General features: G+C 39.0%; 1 protein-coding gene across 1 annotated transcript in view; it reads right to left on the reverse strand.

The window, feature by feature from the left end:
* RFC1 (replication factor C subunit 1) overlaps nucleotides 1-18,082 on the reverse strand; it is a 34,284-nt gene that overhangs the window by 2,582 nt on the left and 13,620 nt on the right. The window contains exons 4-21 of the mRNA XM_032110082.1: nucleotides 14,873-15,105; nucleotides 14,065-14,139; nucleotides 11,570-11,647; nucleotides 11,156-11,243; nucleotides 10,872-11,062; nucleotides 9,698-9,805; nucleotides 8,983-9,162; nucleotides 8,556-8,660; nucleotides 7,151-7,544; nucleotides 6,150-6,259; nucleotides 4,735-4,849; nucleotides 4,204-4,292; nucleotides 3,027-3,164; nucleotides 2,538-2,633; nucleotides 2,344-2,442; nucleotides 1,759-1,913; nucleotides 1,525-1,642; nucleotides 460-605 (exon numbers count right to left, since the gene is read on the reverse strand). Coding sequence (XP_031965973.1) covers nucleotides 460-605; nucleotides 1,525-1,642; nucleotides 1,759-1,913; nucleotides 2,344-2,442; nucleotides 2,538-2,633; nucleotides 3,027-3,164; nucleotides 4,204-4,292; nucleotides 4,735-4,849; nucleotides 6,150-6,259; nucleotides 7,151-7,544; nucleotides 8,556-8,660; nucleotides 8,983-9,162; nucleotides 9,698-9,805; nucleotides 10,872-11,062; nucleotides 11,156-11,243; nucleotides 11,570-11,647; nucleotides 14,065-14,139; nucleotides 14,873-15,105 — 2,518 coding nt within the window. The remainder of the gene's footprint in view (nucleotides 1-459; nucleotides 606-1,524; nucleotides 1,643-1,758; nucleotides 1,914-2,343; nucleotides 2,443-2,537; nucleotides 2,634-3,026; nucleotides 3,165-4,203; nucleotides 4,293-4,734; nucleotides 4,850-6,149; nucleotides 6,260-7,150; nucleotides 7,545-8,555; nucleotides 8,661-8,982; nucleotides 9,163-9,697; nucleotides 9,806-10,871; nucleotides 11,063-11,155; nucleotides 11,244-11,569; nucleotides 11,648-14,064; nucleotides 14,140-14,872; nucleotides 15,106-18,082) is intronic.

Here is an 18,082-nt window from a genome sequence, read left to right on the forward strand (position 1 = left end):
AAATTGAAAATAAAGTACTGAGTAAGTGAATCTGTCCAACCACCACCACTGACTTCTAAAGACAAGAACAAGTAGGTAAGAAGGCCCTCAGCAAATCAACAATCAGCTGCCTTAAGATCAAAATGCAAGCTGTACTGTGCCATTCCTTTTGCCATACCTGCACCAGGGATAACCAATGCAAGGTATTTGAACACCAAACAGTTGGGGGAAACACATCCCTAACTGAGAAACAACTTTGGGGGAAAAACAAAAAAGGCAAGGTACTTCTGATTATACTAATAGTGTTTCCAGCTTGACTGTTGTTCAAATTAAGCACTGAGAAAAGCGTCACCAACAACATAGGAGCACATTCACAGAACACATGAACGCGTCACTTGTATGCACCAAGCACAGCAAGGAATTGATGGTAGGTAATGAACTGCACGAGAAAGAACTGTATCAGAGGAATGTCAGTACTACCTGAGACTCATGTGCATTGCCAGTTCTTGAATGATACGATCATGTTTGCCTGTGGATGAAAATTTCCCCAGCCAGCTGGGAAAGACAGGAAACTGGGACATGTAACCTCTCATCAGCTCCCCGGGGAGAACGCTGGCATAAATAGCCTGAAAAAGTAACACACATGCCAAACGCAAATCACACTGAAGTCTCATGGACACCAGGACACACTGCCCTGCAGTGCACTGTCCCCAAGAAAGAGGGGCAGTCAACACAGGGCCACAGTGGAAACAGCTTATTTTAAGAGAACTCTCTCAATTGCTTGTTTCTGTTCAATCCCTCTTGGGTTACAGCTTCACCTCTTGTACCACCCTGTTCGTTACCATGATCTAAAATACCTGTGTAATTATCTGGGTTTCAAAACCCAGAAAAAAAACCCAAATATGGCCTTTTCCCATGTCCAGTTTAGAGTGCAGTCAGACAAATAGCTGACTTCACACAAACAATTGCTGTGATCTCCAGCACACAGACATGGTGAAGGAGACATTTCCAAAGAACACTGCAAATCTACATCAAGTCAGCTAGCTAAGTTCCTAAGCAATTCAGCTCTTTGGACCTGTACCGAGCAGGGGGGTGACCTAGACGACTTCCAGAGGTACCTTCCAATTTCACCTACAATGCATTCTCTGATGCCAGTCATAATCCTTTAAGCACAAGTCCTGTCAGTGTTTCAGTGAGCATTGAAAGAAGCACAGTGACCAAGCTTCAGTCCTCTGTGTTTTGGGACAAATCCTGCCCTGGTGAGAGGAAGGACAGAGCAGGCTTGTAACTGCACAAGTGATACATACCATGTGCTTCTATGCCTCGTGACAGTCCAACTTTTCAAAGTTTCAGAAGACTTCATTTCATGTTGCAGCATGAGCTCAACAACATGGCTATGGCAAACTCTTCTGATGACCAGTGGAACAGAGAGTACCACATGAAGTATGAACTATACAGATCATATACTGAAAAACCAATTTCCACAGAACCATCTTTAACCCTGGACACTCCTTAAAGGACATAAAATAAGCGTTAAGTGCTCACCTGTGTTGGAAGAAGATTCCAGTTCTGCTTGCTACGAATCTGCTTGTCCACTATATCACCATCACATATACTATCAGCTGCTCTACTCAAGAGCACCAAGTGCTTTTTTAAATTACCTCTAGAAAAAAAATGAAGTTGACTGTATTACAAAGCAGAAATGTGCAGATAGGTTTTAGTCTGCTTTGACTCCCTGACACAAAAGCCTATGTCAGTTTAGGACTTGGAGTAACTCACCCAGCAGCAGCCGGTTTCACATGCACGTAGTTCTCTTGTACAAAGAGAGGAGCTAGCGAATAATCATGGAAGAAAAGATCTGATTTGTCTATAAGAGACATACGAACAGCCTCCTCTCCAGTAGCAAAAACCTTCCGGACAACATCGAAAGGGCCCTAAATAAACGATATTTCAAGAAGTCAGCAGCTAGAAGGTCAACACAAAAAAACACAGCACAGTATCAACAAAATTAGTATCCAGGAGCATCTTGACTCATCCGTACAAGCTCCATGTTCAGTATTTCCACCCTAGAACTTCACCAGTTTAAAGAACTGTGTTTTCCTTTTGATATTAAGAGAATTATCTCCTAAACAGAGGACAAAGGATGAGAAGTATGAGCTTCATAATTACATCTTACGTAAGACACCAGTACATCAAAATATATACTCAGTCCTTGATATACTACTCTTCAACTATTTGTGGCAAATGTGATAGCACTTGGCATCTAGGCTTTAGTTCAGTGCTTCAGTTCAAAAGATGCTCATAAAAGCCTAGCAACGATATCAGAATATGACAGTAAAAGCCAAACCAGTATTTGACACTTACCAATTTGATGTCCTTTTTGGCTCTGCTGGCATCTGTTTTAGCCTCATCATAAGTCAATGATTTATCTCTTGCACACCACATATTAAGATTATGTAAAACCTGAAGAAAAAAAATTAAAATACTGTTCAAATACTTTGAAGTCAATATACATAATCTGCTATCTGAACAGTCACTGATGCTGAATGGGTACTGACCTGTCTGATGTCGTGGTTTGCTGCCAGGATTATCTCTTGCATAGCAGGTGGGGGAATTTTTAAACCTTCTTTAAATGCAATAGACATCATGGCTCCCTGTAATCACAATTGAGAAACTGTCACTAGAGAATTCCTATGAACTCTTCCCCCAGCAGAACATACTGACACATCTATAAAAGAGCAGTACATATTTTTCTAAATTTTTAAAGCACATACAGCTCAAATTTTCTCTCATAAACCAAGATATACCACTGGTGCAAAAAAGAGCATGTTCATTTAGAAAAACCCATTTTGGACATATTTTTAAGACAGGCATCTAAAATCCAAAAGGCTTTGGGAAGAAGAACTCAGACAATTAATTCCGAAAAGCAATTACTCACTGAGATGATCCATTAAGTGGTGTATCCAATTCTGAATAAACTCTGCCACATAAAAACTGAAGTTACTGATGGTAATTCAGTGCAGTCCATAAAGCCACAACCTGCTTACCTTGATCTGTTCTAGACGAGGTCTCTGAAAACGAAGATCCAAGCAGTAGTGGACCAAGGAGCGGATTTTAGGATGGTTGCGATCGTTGCACATACAAATGATGGGTATCTTCGTGTGTCGGATCAAAGCAATCAGCTCCTGTAATTTAAACACATTACAATTACATCAGATAATCTGGATAATAAGAATTATTAGAATGTCATACCAAGCAGCATTAGTCCCTGCCTTAAATCAGATCTTTGACAGATTCCAGGTCCATAACACTCCTCCTGCTGCAATCACATTTCTACACAGTGCAAACCTAGCCCCCTTGCCTACTGTTTTCACTTGCTGTTCTATTCAGCTGCAAGAGATCTGCTGGCTACCCGCTTCCACTGTCTACTTCCAGCAATCATGTTTGGAACTTCCTTCAAGAAGCAATGAAGACCAATAGCCCAGAGTAGAGCTGTCCGCCTGCAGAACTAGACTAATTTCTCCACAGGCCAGTTTGACCTGGCTTATGCCCAGAAGGAGCACACAGCTTTCTGGCTGCACCCTGCCACAAAGAATGAAGAAGCAGAAAGTAAAAAGATCAGCTCATCCCTGCTCCAAGAGCTCAACCCTGAGGCTTCCATCATTTTTAGGCTTGCCAGAACAAACTTTGCCAGCTCTAATGAAGGTGAAATTCAGTTCAGTTTCATATTCCTGCAATGAAAACACCTGCATCTGAGCCAAAAATCTGTATGGCCTTCACTGTCAAAGTACTGCATGTAACCATAGGAAATCCTCAGGAGCTAAAACTGGAGCTACTAAAGAGAACAAAGGATGCTGCTGCCTATGCCACACATTAGTTACTTCAGTGTTACTGCCTATGCAAAAGAGCAACAGTCCCAGCCAGATTAATGAACCTCCCACTGCAGGTAGCTGTCACCTTAGAGGTACCTTAGGATAAATGTACCTGTTCTAAAATGCACACACTCAAGTTCATCACTCCAGGCTTCTACACAAGTATCCTTTTTCCCCCCTCTGCCAGTGCACAATTCTGACACAAAGACAGGCTTCTAAAACACATCAGACTGTACTCTGCAGAGAGTTTGTTTATGGACCATGGGTTGAGGACAGTAGAGTGGCTTGACTATTTTGTCCTATATATGGTGCTCTTGGCAATGGCATTAGCTAGGAACTACAGTGGCTTCACCTGAATCCCTCCTCTGTCTTCATTGCCTGCCATACCATCCACTTCATCCATGATCAATACATGTTTCCCGCTAACTGATGAGGATGCACCTGAAAATGAATATGGATAAGAAAATGAGATGGGAATAAAGGAGTCTTGCTTGGAGTTTTACCCAATGCTAAGTAAGGTAACCCCACCCTAGGCAACTAAGGTGGTGGCTCTGCCACTTGATCACATGAGTCTATGTTCACAGACCAGACTATAACCTCATGTCATCTTCTTAGAAACAAGACCCATGGAACAGAGGAGCAACTGCAGAGTTCCTGACTAGCTTGTACGGATTAACAACTCATTCTACGAATACCAGGACTTAATTCTAAATTGAAGAAGAAATATAACAGCTTACTACAAGAACCCATCCCTATTAGAGCGGAGTCCCTCCACCTGACAAGCAAGGTAAATTCCTAACACAGTTGTGTAATAAGGAAGCTCTGTCTTTCCGGTAACCAAACTCCTAATATAACAAAGATCTCCTTCAAACAACAGACGCACCAGAATAGAAGTCTTTGATGCTGGTGTTGTTAAGTGATTCAGCAACTACTTCCTTTAGACTGTTCTTGCTGCGAGTGTCACTGGCATTCAGCTCCACGTAGCTATATCCCAGTTCCTGGTCCAAACACAAACCACACAAAAAGTGAGAACACAGATCAGTGAAAAATCATACAGATTCGATTCCTTTCTCGCCTTATACTCCTTTTCTCTGGCACTCCAAAAATATTTATAACCATACGTGGAACAGATAGGCCCCAAAGAGATTATTTTTTTTTGTTGTTTGTTTTTGTGGTGGGGTTTTTTGGTTGTGTTTTTTGGTTTGTTTGTTCTTGGTTTGGGTTTTTTGGTTGGTTGTTGGGCATTTTTTTGTTTGGTTGGTTTTAGTTTTGTTTTAATTGAGGGGAATGGGGAAGCATTGAAGTCAGTGGCACATACTAAGTTTTGGAAGATGAACAGAACTGCCAGCAGGGATAGAAACAGAGCTAGGAGTCAAGGCCGGCTAAATTCCATGCTCCATATTTCCAGCTGCATAACAAAGAAACATACCACACGGCTCTGAAAGCTGCAGGAAAGAGAAGCTTTTAACTATTTAACCAATAGGAGACACATGGCTCCCCTAGCAGCACTAACATTTCAGTCAGTCCCTGACACAACTAATGCCAGCTGTTCCTTTATCAGCAAACTCTCCTGCAAGAGGCAGCCAGAACACAGAGAAATGCTCTGCAGAGTCCTGAGGCAGCTGAGAGCAAGCCAGGCAGGAAACCAGAAACAGAAAAGACCATGCTTTGAGAAAAAAATGAGCCCAAGACAGCACATTCCCCTTTTCTAAAGTTCTAGGTGTAGCATCAACTTGTTGCCACAAAGCTTCAAGGCATGTGGGAGGGAGGACAAGGGCAGGTTGTATTGTACTCAATACAACCAATTTCTAAATTCAGATTTAGAAATGGACACACAGCCCTGTCAATTTCTCTCGCCCTAAAGCAGTATTTCAATTTAGAAATCTGGGAAATATATCTGTTAGATATATATAAACCGTGACCTTAGGCTTTCAAAAAGCTTGCCAGAATTTGACTCCCACTAAACTTAGTGCAAATATCCTCCGACTTGCAGAACTAGTGCTGAATGCTCAGTTTTGGAAAACTATCTCCAATTGTTCAACATACTGTGATATGCTTCCTCTCAATGTAACAAAGAAATGCAGCCAGCCATTGGTGTACCTTCTCACCTCAGACCTGATAAAGGTATCTAAACAGCCACATACTTTCACCTGTAACCCTGTTCTGAGCAGGTGCAACTTGGCTGAGAGCAGACTCTGGTCATTCAGAGCACACCCACATGCACACTGTATCTGTATCCAGGTACAGAATTAATACGTAACACAGAAATACTGGGAACAACCATTACTATGAACTCACCTTACAAACCAAAGCAGCTGTAGTAGTTTTACCAACTCCAGGTGGACCAGAAAGTAAAGCTGCTTTAAAACTTGTCCCATCATCTTTGCTTCCAGTTTTATTGGGTTTTGCTATTAAAAAAAAGATTTCAGGTTTTACCTAGGTACGTAATTATAAAACAAACTGCATGCTTCTAGAGGTATCAAGCATCATTGGAATTTTTCCTCATTTAAGGTCTGGTAAGAACATCCAAAGATGCATACACAGCTGCATCATAACCACTTTGGGAAAAGCAGCTTAAAACAGCTCACAGTTTGATTTGGAGTGATTTTTGAACTGAAAAAATACTAAAAAGTGCTATAAATGTAATACAACTATTTCAGCACTTTCCTCACAACCATATCATATACATAAAAAACCAAAACCACCACCAAACCCACACACCACCACAAACAAATTAAGCCAAACCCCAAACACACCACACACAAAAACCCCACTACCCACTACTGCTGAACCAAAACCCTATTTTAAACCTGTCTGTCTATAGGATGACAAACTGTCGACACACGCACTTGCCAGAGCCAGGACTTTGACAATTCACCCCCATGCATGACAGCAGCCCTTTAGACCTGCTGTTATCCTGTATCTTCACCACTGGCAGTGCCTAAGCTACTTCCTCTTGCTGAGGAAGAAATAATAGGCTCAACACAAGGCCATTTTTAGATACATCACACATAGGATATTCTGGGGTTTTTTGTAAAAATGAAACCTAACACTTGGGGAAAAAAAACCTTTTGAAACACATTTTTCTGCTCTTTTTTGAGGTGGGGAGGTGGGTAGTACATGAACAACTACTTGACCAAAAAACTCAGGCTCAACTGCTGCTAAAAATGCATCCAGCTGCAGCCTTATTCCCGATTTCTAGAGCTGCTCTGCTACCACCAATGCCCTCACTGGTCCAGGGACGCAAGCAGCATGACTAGCGTGGAAGAATACAGAGAAAAGTTAACCAGGCCAGTCACCTTGTCCATCTTCCAGGGTATTCTTGTGCCAATTTCTGAGCCATCGGAGCAGTTTATTGGCACAGCTTTGCTCACCCTGCTGTCCAATAATTGCCTTAAGAGATACAGGCTTGTATTTATCTACCCATAACAATTTCTCTGTACCATCTTCATTAACCTCAGAAACCAAGTTCCCCTTAGGTTTTGGGGCTTCTTTCTCCTCTACTGTGTGATGTTTAAAGTCCGTAAGCTTTCGAATAGCAGTGGTTTCTCTCTTGACACATCTGGCAGTATCTCCTTTTTCAGGAGTAGACTTGTACTTATTATTAGCTTCTCTTTTATAGGGGCTAAAATTTCTTTTTCCAGCTTCAGTTTTCTGAGGTGTCTTTTTAGGTCTTGACTCCACTTTCTCTGCCTTAGGAAAATCAAAGTAAAAAAATTAAAAATAAATTAAAGAAAAAAACATGCAGTAAATAAACAGCATATTTAGTTACACAATTACAGGAGTGCTTAGAAAGTGACAAAGCTTATGTATTGATTAAAAAAGTTTCAAGAGCAGATATAGAAATACTCTCTGAGAAATAAAGCACTGCTAAACACAACGTCACCGGGTTCTGTAGCACAACCCACAGAAGAGAGGCAGCAAGTGTTCTGGTCATTCCAAAAGCAGTCCCCTTACTCACAAAGCCTGAAGCATTATACAATGCTGAACTGACTGTCAGGTTGGAACAAGTGGGTCAGACACCCATGAAGCTCTTGCAAAACAACATTTGAGGGAGTTATTCAACCCAAAGCAATTTAAAGGGAGTGAAAGTGATCAGCTAATAAGCTTAGAGTTGCTTTTCCCTAGGACACTACTAATGGTATCTTTGCATAAATAAGTCATGTCTGTACTGAATGCACCACATGTTAGCGCTAACACAGATTTTAGTAACATTGTATCAGCCACTACAACCTAAATTTAAATGTGCACAAAAAACCTGTTACCTCTTCTTTGGTATTGCCTGAAAAAATTACCTTTACTATTTTTATATCAAGTACCACAAAAAGACAAGATCTGTTATGTATACACATAGTTTACATATCCCTGGGCCTGTCTGGGTACCACATGGTATCAGTCACAATTATTTATTCCAAAGAATTAACAAATACTTATTGTTTAAACCTGATACCATCTGGGGAGATGCAATTACCTGCTCTGTCAGGTACCTAAAATGCAGAATAATGTCAGAGTGGGAAAATAACCTATAGCTCCCGAGCAGAGTCATTTGTCTCAAGCACAAACAAAAAATTTTCACTTTTAACCTGAAGGTCAAACTGATGATTGTGGTGTTACTATTACTGGAACAAAAGACAAACTTCTTTCAACTAAAACCAAACCAAAGCAAAAAAAACCCCTAATCCCCTAAGTTTATTATAAACATACCTCTGTTTCAGCTGCCAGCTCATATTTGGACTTTTTGCCTGGCATAGTTCGAATAAGATCAAACAGACCATCCTCATCAATAACTTTTGTACCTAAAGTTGATGCCTGGAGCAAAAGAAAGAATTAAATGTATAGTCAAGTTACATTAGGATTTACATAATTCATTTCAAAGTATTTTCCAGTAAAAACTATGACTAGGAACACAACAAGAACGACAAGAGTTTATATTTTATATATATATATGCATGTGTATGTATGCACAGAAGTAAAAACAAAACAAAGCTGTAAGCCACTCAGCAACTTTCCATTTTAAAAATGCACTTTATTGTTAGTACTGCTTTCTGTTGGCAGGGATACTGGAAATTCCTATTTGAGATGGGAACAATTCAGTTTCGCTTTGCCTTCGGCAGGCATAGGACGCACTCACTTTCTCACGTTTGGACTGGCCGCAGTCTCGCCCCATCACCAGGTAATTTGTCTTCTTGCTGACATTGCCAGTTACTTTGCCTCCGTAACGTTCAATCAGAGACTTGGCCTCATCTCTTTCAATGCACTCCAGAACACCCGTAATTACAAATGTCAGGCCTTCCAAGCAGTTTTCAGCTCCCTAAGAAGCAGAGAATTGCAGAAAATGCCATTACTGATGCAATTCTACCAAATAGCTCTTAACCATCACCTTTTATAACCCTCTACCATGTCTAGCACCCTATGAAATTTTACAAAGATGACTATCATACCTAACTAGGTACAGTTCTAAAAGTTCAAAAGCCATTAATGGGAATAACTACCAACAAAACTTCACACATTGTTTACCTGACCTATTGATCATAATTGTAGCACTCTGTGCTTCAAGCATAGTATGCCATTCAAATTAGTGACAGCAATCTTCAACTTTAAGACCAGTAACTATTTTTGATCATCTGACTTCCTAAACCAAGTTCTGAATACAAATTCTTTAGTACACTTCCTTACATTTAGTCACTGCTTTGCATTACAATTTAGGTTTTTCCAATACATGCTTCCTACTGGAAAAAAAATATCAGCCTTGAAACAGTTTAGTTAATACTTGTTAGACCACTTACAGCAGTAAGTCTATCAAACACTCCACTCTATATAAAGAATCCTGCTGTTGCCAACCTTACCTGAGGTATCTCTTTGGAACCCAGTGCTTTCGGACCCTCACGATTAAGGAAGCTTCGGTAAGCTTGGTAGTTGTTTCGCTTCTTTTCAGAGTCCTCGGGACTTATAGACTGGATCAGGAGAGGAGAAAAAGAATTAATATACGTATTAGATATATGAAAACAGCAAAATAAAACCAAGCATCACAGTTTAAGACATTTTCACGCACCAAAGGAAAAGCAAGGTCTAATGCTTGTTTTTAATCTATTAATATGCAATACTGAAGCTTGCTTTTGGTGTTTGTGTTTTGAGGTATTTTTTTTCTTGTTCCTTTTAAAAATATTTCAAAATCCTAAGAGTTTGAAAAATATGTACTCACTGTTTATTGTCAAGTTTCTGTAGATTTTTCTGCTGCACATGTACATGCTCACTTAACTCGTCACTTTAAATTCACATCCTATTTAATTTGCGATCTCCACTTACACAGAAGTAGAAATACTATGAAATAGACTTTAAGAGACACTTAAGCTTCTTAATCAATAAACAACTGTTAAAAACTCACTTCAAAAGGAGGTGCAAGCTCTCCCTTCTAATTACAACTGCTATTTAATTATCAAAATGGGGTACTTTATACTGTATTATTAAAAAGTACATTTTAATGTTGCCAATAACTGACCGTGTTCGTCAAATACAGTTACCGAATCAGATAAAAATACTAAATTATATTCCTACACAACGTATCAATAGTAGGAAAAAATAGGAGACTGGGGAGAGAAATACAAATCCCTAAACAATGCCACCTATCATTCTAACCACAGATCAAGGTCACCACGTTAACATCAGTAGTAAGTTCTTACTCACTAAGTAAGTGTCAGAATTTCTGCATTCTGTGTTTTCCAGCAAAGTTAAACATGAAAAAGTACAGAACTAATTTTGCAGTGTACCTGCACACCTTAATGAGCATTAGAGAACCTCAGGTCCTTCATGTGTTTAATTTACACTTTTCCAGCTAATTTTTTCCCCATAGTTTTACAACTGCTGTAAGGAAAGAACTTACAGCCTTACCAGAATTCAAATCCTTAAAAACCGCCCAGGAGATTGAAAGTACCAAGTTACAACAGTGACACCCATAATAAATGAAAACTATTATCCTGCAAACTCCACCAAGACATCTAAATTAATTTTGACAACTCCTACCTCAGTCTTCTTGGGAGAGACTTTCTCCTTCTTTGGTGGTGTCTTCTCTTCTTTCCCCAAAGCCGCTTTTTCTCTCGATAGTGAATTTTGAGCACCTCTTTCTTTTTCAGCAATCTCCTTCAATTGTTCAGATTTATTTTGACGCTTTGCAGAATAATTCTTGGCTGCACCAGCTGAGTCTGTTGCCTTCACTTGAAAGGAGGCAGACGGAGAAGAGCTCATACATAAAAGTGTATCTCATTAATATTATAAGTTAGTGGAATGCTTTTCAGTTTGTGTCCTACCTCTTTCTGACTGCTTATATCCTGCTGTCCTATTAGGGCTGCTACTGATGCTCAGTACTGTTTGCTCTCCTTCTGTATCTTTCCGAGCCTAAATAAACACACAATGCCAAAGTCAGGGATGTGTGTCCCAAGCTACCACTGGGACACAGCAACACACTTCACTTAATTGTGACTAGAACTTAAGACACCATTCCAACAGAGGCATCCAGCACACACTGTCTGATCAGGCAGGACACCCTCTACTGAGAGAGGAAAAGCCAGGAGGGAGGTATAAAAGTGAGTATGCTATTTCCATGAAAACATTTTCTTGCTGTTTTTAATGCATTTGTATGGCAGTCTCAAAACAAAGGTGTCTAAATAAGAACACTCCCAGCAATGCAATTCCAAAAAGCTTAAGTTTAAAAAGAATTCAACCTTTTTCTTCTGCGGTGTTTCATCCAACATGGCCAGAGTTCTAGCAAATTCTTCATCTTCATGCAGCTGTCTCTCCAGCTGAAATTGAAAAAATCAAGATTTTTAGGCTCATGCCAAACAAGTTCTAACTCTAGTATATTTTTTAGAAGCTCTAAGCAAGCACATAGCCAGAAAAAGGTGTTCTACCAGAGGCAAATAAATTTCTGGAAATGGCACTGAAGAATTAGTTGTTTCCCCCAGAAGGCAAGACTAGTTACATCTAGTGAGAAAAATGGGTTTGTTGCACTAGAAACATTACTGTGCCTGTATAAGCTGTATTCAAAGGAGTTTTTTCTCATATTTTTTATTGTTGTGTACCCTTTTGTTTTAAAAAATCAAATTTCGAAGGAAGCACTTCGTAACAAACAGCCTGCAAGAAGATACAACCTGTTGGCTTTATCAAAGGCAGTCCCAAAAGACAAGTAGTAACAATGCCTGTTAAAAATTATGATGTGGTCCAGAATGAATGTTTTATTTTCATTTACTACTAGCAACATAGATATTAAAAAAAAAAAAATCTGTCAGTTTTGGAGAATTTAACTACTGCTCTTAGCTCTGCTCTTAGTGTCAGTTCTATATACTTCAGGGAAACAAATATACTTTAACTTTGTATTATTTATACTCATACAACTGATTTTCTTTGACAGAAGAACCAGTAAGAACAAACAGTACACGTGACATCTGTGAAAGTTATTTATTAGTTGTAAAAAAACCCCACCAAAATCAGTTTGGTTTCATTTTTATTTCACCTAACAACATAAACATGACATCTCCAGTGGTAACTGATCCTTTGGTTACCTTTCCTGTCCAAGATGGTGTTTTGGGGAAAACCTTTTCTATTCCTGCCAATAAATATTGACCATTGTTTCAACAAGAGAACAACAAAAATACTTTCACAATTGAAATCTGACATGCCATGCTCTGGATCCCAATAGATGACTATAAAACCAGTATGCCACAGGCACTGTCTGTATGTGCCTGTAACAGTGAAATGCATCTACCTTCCTGTGTATAGTGAGAAAGAAAAAGGGCAGTGACCACCAAATGCAAACCAGACTGAGGCAGACATACATCTGATATAAAGTACTTTGATGTACAGAAACTCTGACTGTTATAGGTAAGATTAGTTCAAATGAAAGACATCATCTTATTTTTCCTGACAGGTTGTTTAACTTTCTAATAGGTTGAAGCGGGATTCGTTTATTTTCATCCTTACCTTCAGAGGTGTAGATTTGTCTGCACAATCTACTTATTTCAGATAATACTCAATATTTCAAATATATGTGGGAAATCAAATTTTCCCAAAAGCAAGTAAATATGTGTAGGTGTACCTTTCCCTCATATTAGTACTGATTCAAATAGAAAAGTTTAAGACATGTGAGGGTCATTCACATTCTTCTCAAGTAGAAGAAAATTCGGAAGACAAGTAAAACACATCAAGGATGGCAATGACTTTTAATTTTTCACTCCAGAGAATGAAAAAAAATAAAACACCATCAAAACACTACCAAAACATGAGGAAGCAGAAAGTGAATTCTGTGTGAAAGGCAGGCTTACTATAGGTATATCAGCTGCACAGACAGAAAAAGTCTGAATAGAGAGAAAATAAGATTAGAGTGACACATTCTATTTACATAACTAAAATAATGCCTATAAAAGTAACTGTATAACCATACTTGCACATATTGATGAATTTTATTACACTTATATCTTGGGGTGACGTTATGATGTGTATCTCCTATCGCCTGCTCTACGCCCAGACATGAATCGTGTGCCTTTCTGTAGCTTTAAGGCAGACCTTTAAGAGGCGGGGGAAGCCGGTGGAATTCCTTCGGCACTGCGTTCAAAACCAGAGATAAACTCGCTGGCTTCTCCTGCCCAGCTGCTCCGCTTCTGCAGCGGAAGGAGAACTACGTTCCTTTTGCTTTCCAGCTAGCTTCTTTGTTCATTAGCTAAAGCAAGGAGTTTTTCCTGGGACTTTGGCGGCTGCTTCTTCTCTTCTGGACTGCTCAGAACACCAGAATATCACAACCCCACTGGGAGGGCTTTCCACCAAGGCCCAGAGCAGGCCCTGCTGAACCCCAGCTCCAGAGAGGAGAAAACGATACCCACAAAGGACTCGGAAATCTACCCAGGTTCTCTTCACAGCAAGAGGTTTTAGTATTTAGCATTATTCTTTTCCTGTGCCTGCATGCACTGTTAAATAAATAACTTTTTTTCCTTTTTCACTTTCCTCCGAGGAATTTTCTTTCCAAACCTGGTGGGGGAGGGATAGCTGAAAACCTGCCTTCTTTGAAGGGGACGTTCCTCCCACAGCATTTCCCTTAATTTGACTCAAACTGGGAGAACTTACTTATAGCATACCTGGAAAGTCCATCTCAATTTCTTAAGGAAAAACAATTTTAAGTTAAACAAACTGCTCTTGATATAGAGCATTAAATATGTACAGCTTTTACCTCTGAATCTTCTTCAAGCTGCAGTTGCCTAGCAATGGCCTCATCATCCAGTGTGCTATCTCTGCTTTGTGAAGGCTGTATTAAAGAAAAAAAGACCAACCATTCAGTTACCCTATTACTATGTCAATTACAGTAATTTAATATGTACAGATTACTTCTGTATGCTTCTAGAAAAGGACTGTGAATGAGACATACAACATTTAATTTCTAGCTCTCCAACTTAAACACTATTAAACAAGGCTATTTTCAAGGGATTTTATTATTCAAAACAAGACCATGCTATAATACAAACATCTCATTTCTTCAAACAATGCTGAACATCTCTGAAGCTATCACAGTTGGCTCACTTGAAAAATAAATCAATAACTACCCTGGGAATTTTTAATTTCCTCCATACTTTACTTGGTACTTTATTATTCCATGAGCATGTGTGCGCCATAAAGCTTGGGAAAACAACCTTCTTCCTCTCCTGTCTGCTCTCCACCCTCAAATATAAGCTATCCCTTCCATTCACTAACCTCAGAAAACTTAATGAATTTCCAGAAAAGTCACTTGAGAAGAGGCAATAAAGAAAACACTACCTTCAACTTTGTGCTATCTTATGAAACATGGCAATGCTACTCTGAACTTGTATTTGAGGACTTGACGTGCACACACGTATCATCAGAGCTCAACTTCTGTTTGAGTGATCATTACTAAGTAACATGAGGTAGAGCAGCAGTTAAGTACTTCCTTGCAGTCACCAAACTGTCCATTTTGATCTGCCTTCAGACACACAAGCAGCCTAAAGAACATTATCAGTACTCACCTCTTTCCTTTTACTTGCTACCAGTTTCTTTTCTGACCGTTGGACACTCGTTGTCCCAAAGTAATCAAGTGCAGAGGTGGGAGTCTGTTTCACTGGAGACAGGGGCTTGCTTTTAGCTTGTGGTTTGACCTCTCCTTTTTTGACAATGTTTGTTCCTGGACAGCCAACGGCTGATGTCCCATTCTCCTTCGGTTTCAGGGAAATTCTTCTATTGACAAAATCATCCTCTTCATCTAAACACAAAGAGAATTCCATTACTTCTGGTAAACAGAACTGAGAGAAAATCCCCCAAAATGAGCATTAGACACAGTAAAAAAGCAGCGGAAAGACTTGAGAGGAACAGAAACAGAGGCAGTTTTATTTGCATGCCTCTAACTGAAGTCTAGTTTTACTTTTCTCAAACTAGAGATATTTTAGACACTCATCTCAGCATATCATAAACACAGATTGTTCTAAACATCTGTTTTTTAATAGAACTTAAACTGACAGCATTATCACAAAAACATGTTCATTTTCCAGCAACCCCTAATTTAAGTCCCCATATTTCTTTTCATACAAAAAATTGTTTTCTTACCACTTCCCTAAGTTTAGAAAATGTTTTATGTCTGTCATCTCTTATTTTTGCTGTATTCTAGACAAAGATGGAGGGAAACAATTATTTTTTGTTTCACCTGTTCTCAACAGATGGCAGTGTTTTAGAGTGTTACAGGCATCAGCCAGAACTTCCTGCTACTGAACACTTACAAGGCAGAATACAATGAGAACCAAGCAGGATTCCACCTATTCCTTCGAGAGAAAGCTGAGAGAGGGAAAAAACTAACACAAACATGCATCTGTAAGGGGGTAAATTGGTTCAACAGTTAAATTGAAAATGCCTAAGGATAAAAATTTATCCATGAGAAAGTGGCATTTTAGCCAACTCAATTCACAAAGCAATATATGGAAGAGAAAATTCAAGCCCAGACCCCCAGCTGACAGCAGCAAGTTTTACACAAAGCTAAAAGCTTTGCTATTCTCAACACAATTTATTTTCCCGATGCAGCAGTAAATCTCTTACTGCCATTTAGCTCAATTTAACAAACTATGACATATCAGGGAGATTTGGACTCTAGATGCTTAAGACTCCTAATTTATGATAGTTTCAAGTCTGAATAGGAGATTGCTTATCTCATAAACAATTTCAAGAATATTTTTGGTTCTTTCAAATTTTTCAGTTTAACAAAAAAATATATTTGCAGGAGTAAAATATACTGTTACTGGAAATCAGCAATTAATACAGGTGTAATTACATCTATCTGTCAACTGCTTGATGATAAAAATGAATTGTTACTTATCATTATTGTTAGCAGAAGATCTGTATGCCATTTTGATTTTTTTCATTATTCACTTATAACCATAAATAGCAACAAAACCCAACGGGATATTGCTTTCTCTCAAGTAGAAAGCAGCAGAGTAAATACAATTAGATTTTAATTTAAAAATATACAGACTCAAGTCATTTATGAAGCCAGTACTATGTATTATCAATAGTCAGAACTTGGCTCTAATTATATTGTTCCAAGAAATTACAGGATTAGAAGCATTTATTGACTGCAAGCAGTGGCGGAAGACAAACAAGACTCACTCAGGAACAGTCATTGATAAAAGTAAATAAAGAAAAGGGAGAATGAGAACACGGAAGTGGTCATTAGGAGACAAAACCAGCCTCATTCTATTAAGTGGGTTTCAAAAGAGGCTTTAGGGGACTGACACTCAGGCTATAGTTTCATCCCAGGTTCAGGAAATTCATAAGCACATCGCAAATTCACCTGATCTCCAGGCACTTCCCTTATTTCAAGTATGATGAACACCAACTTTTTCAGTAAAACCTTAACACTTCTTCCTCGAAACAAACTGTTCCCACACACCTACTGCCACAGAAGTGAACAGCAAAGTTAATCAGCTGCACGCTTCCAGTCTCCTTACAAGCATGTAGGCAACTTTATTTACAACTTTGAAAATGCCAAGAAGAGTACTACTATTGCTGCTGCACTATTCTCAACACATGACTTGTAAAAGGAAGAAGATATGTTCTTTTTCATACAAGCAAGTTAATAATTTGTGGGAAAATACAAGTAAAAATTTGGATTTTAACTTGTAAAAATTGTAGATTAATTGCATTCTTATAGCAATTACTGGGCAAACCTTGAGATAGCCTTATACAGGGGCATGGACTTCACCAAGAAACAGGAATCAATTTCATCATCAACTAGGTGACTTTTCTGTTGTAAAACCTTTCTACAGCAGAACATGACTATTCCAATAACAGTATTTCCTGCTTACATTGATCCATTTTCGTGTGTTACACAATGAAAAAATATCCTGAACATACACTTCTTTTTTTTGTCCCCCAGGATCAGCTCAGAACTACAAACACAAGTAAATATATTTTAGCTGAGGCTTCTGGAAATCAAGTACATGTGACAAAGGGAAAGCTAATCATGTAATCAATGGAACACACACGCAGTGACAATCAGGAGATTGCTTTTAATTATTTTGCATGCAAACACTACACATGAAGCAGGGATCTATTATGCCAGGCAATGTAGGAGGACAAACTTCCCTAGCAACGAACAATATAATCCTGAGGGTTTTAAGAGCTATTCCGTGACACTAAAGCACAGCTGGCTTTTATATACCGTTCCAGCAGTACCACAATTATGTTAATACATCAATGCCAGCAGGTCACTTGTAACTGTTTGCTAGTCCTCTTCCTCTTTCCTATCCTCACCCTTTCTCAAAAGTTTCACCTGCTGATTACTGAGCAACATCTGCAGCTGTTCCCTAATTCAGCCTGATGAAAATTATCTAGCCTATTTTAAACATTGTTTAAATTCAGATCCTTTTAAAAGGCCTGGGTACAGGAATGACCTCAGCCCATCTAAAAAGGGAGCAATCTACTGCAGGCAGGGACAACAGCAACAAGCAGTATAGGACAGATCCTCAGAGCACCTTCAGAACAATGAAATAATTTTATTAATTTATTATTTCTGTACTGTTGAGTTGCTCATCACCAGAGAATGTAATTTCCCGGTTCCTATTCTATTTAAGATACAAAATATTTGAGGCAGGGACAGCCTACTATGATGTCATAAAACCAACTCCAAATATAGGCAGGGCATTTACAGGTTACAAATAACTTGTACTTACTATGATGTATGTTGAATTGGC

Source organism: Corvus moneduloides, chromosome 5, assembly GCF_009650955.1.
Source record: "Corvus moneduloides isolate bCorMon1 chromosome 5, bCorMon1.pri, whole genome shotgun sequence".
NCBI lineage: Eukaryota > Metazoa > Chordata > Aves > Passeriformes > Corvidae > Corvus > Corvus moneduloides.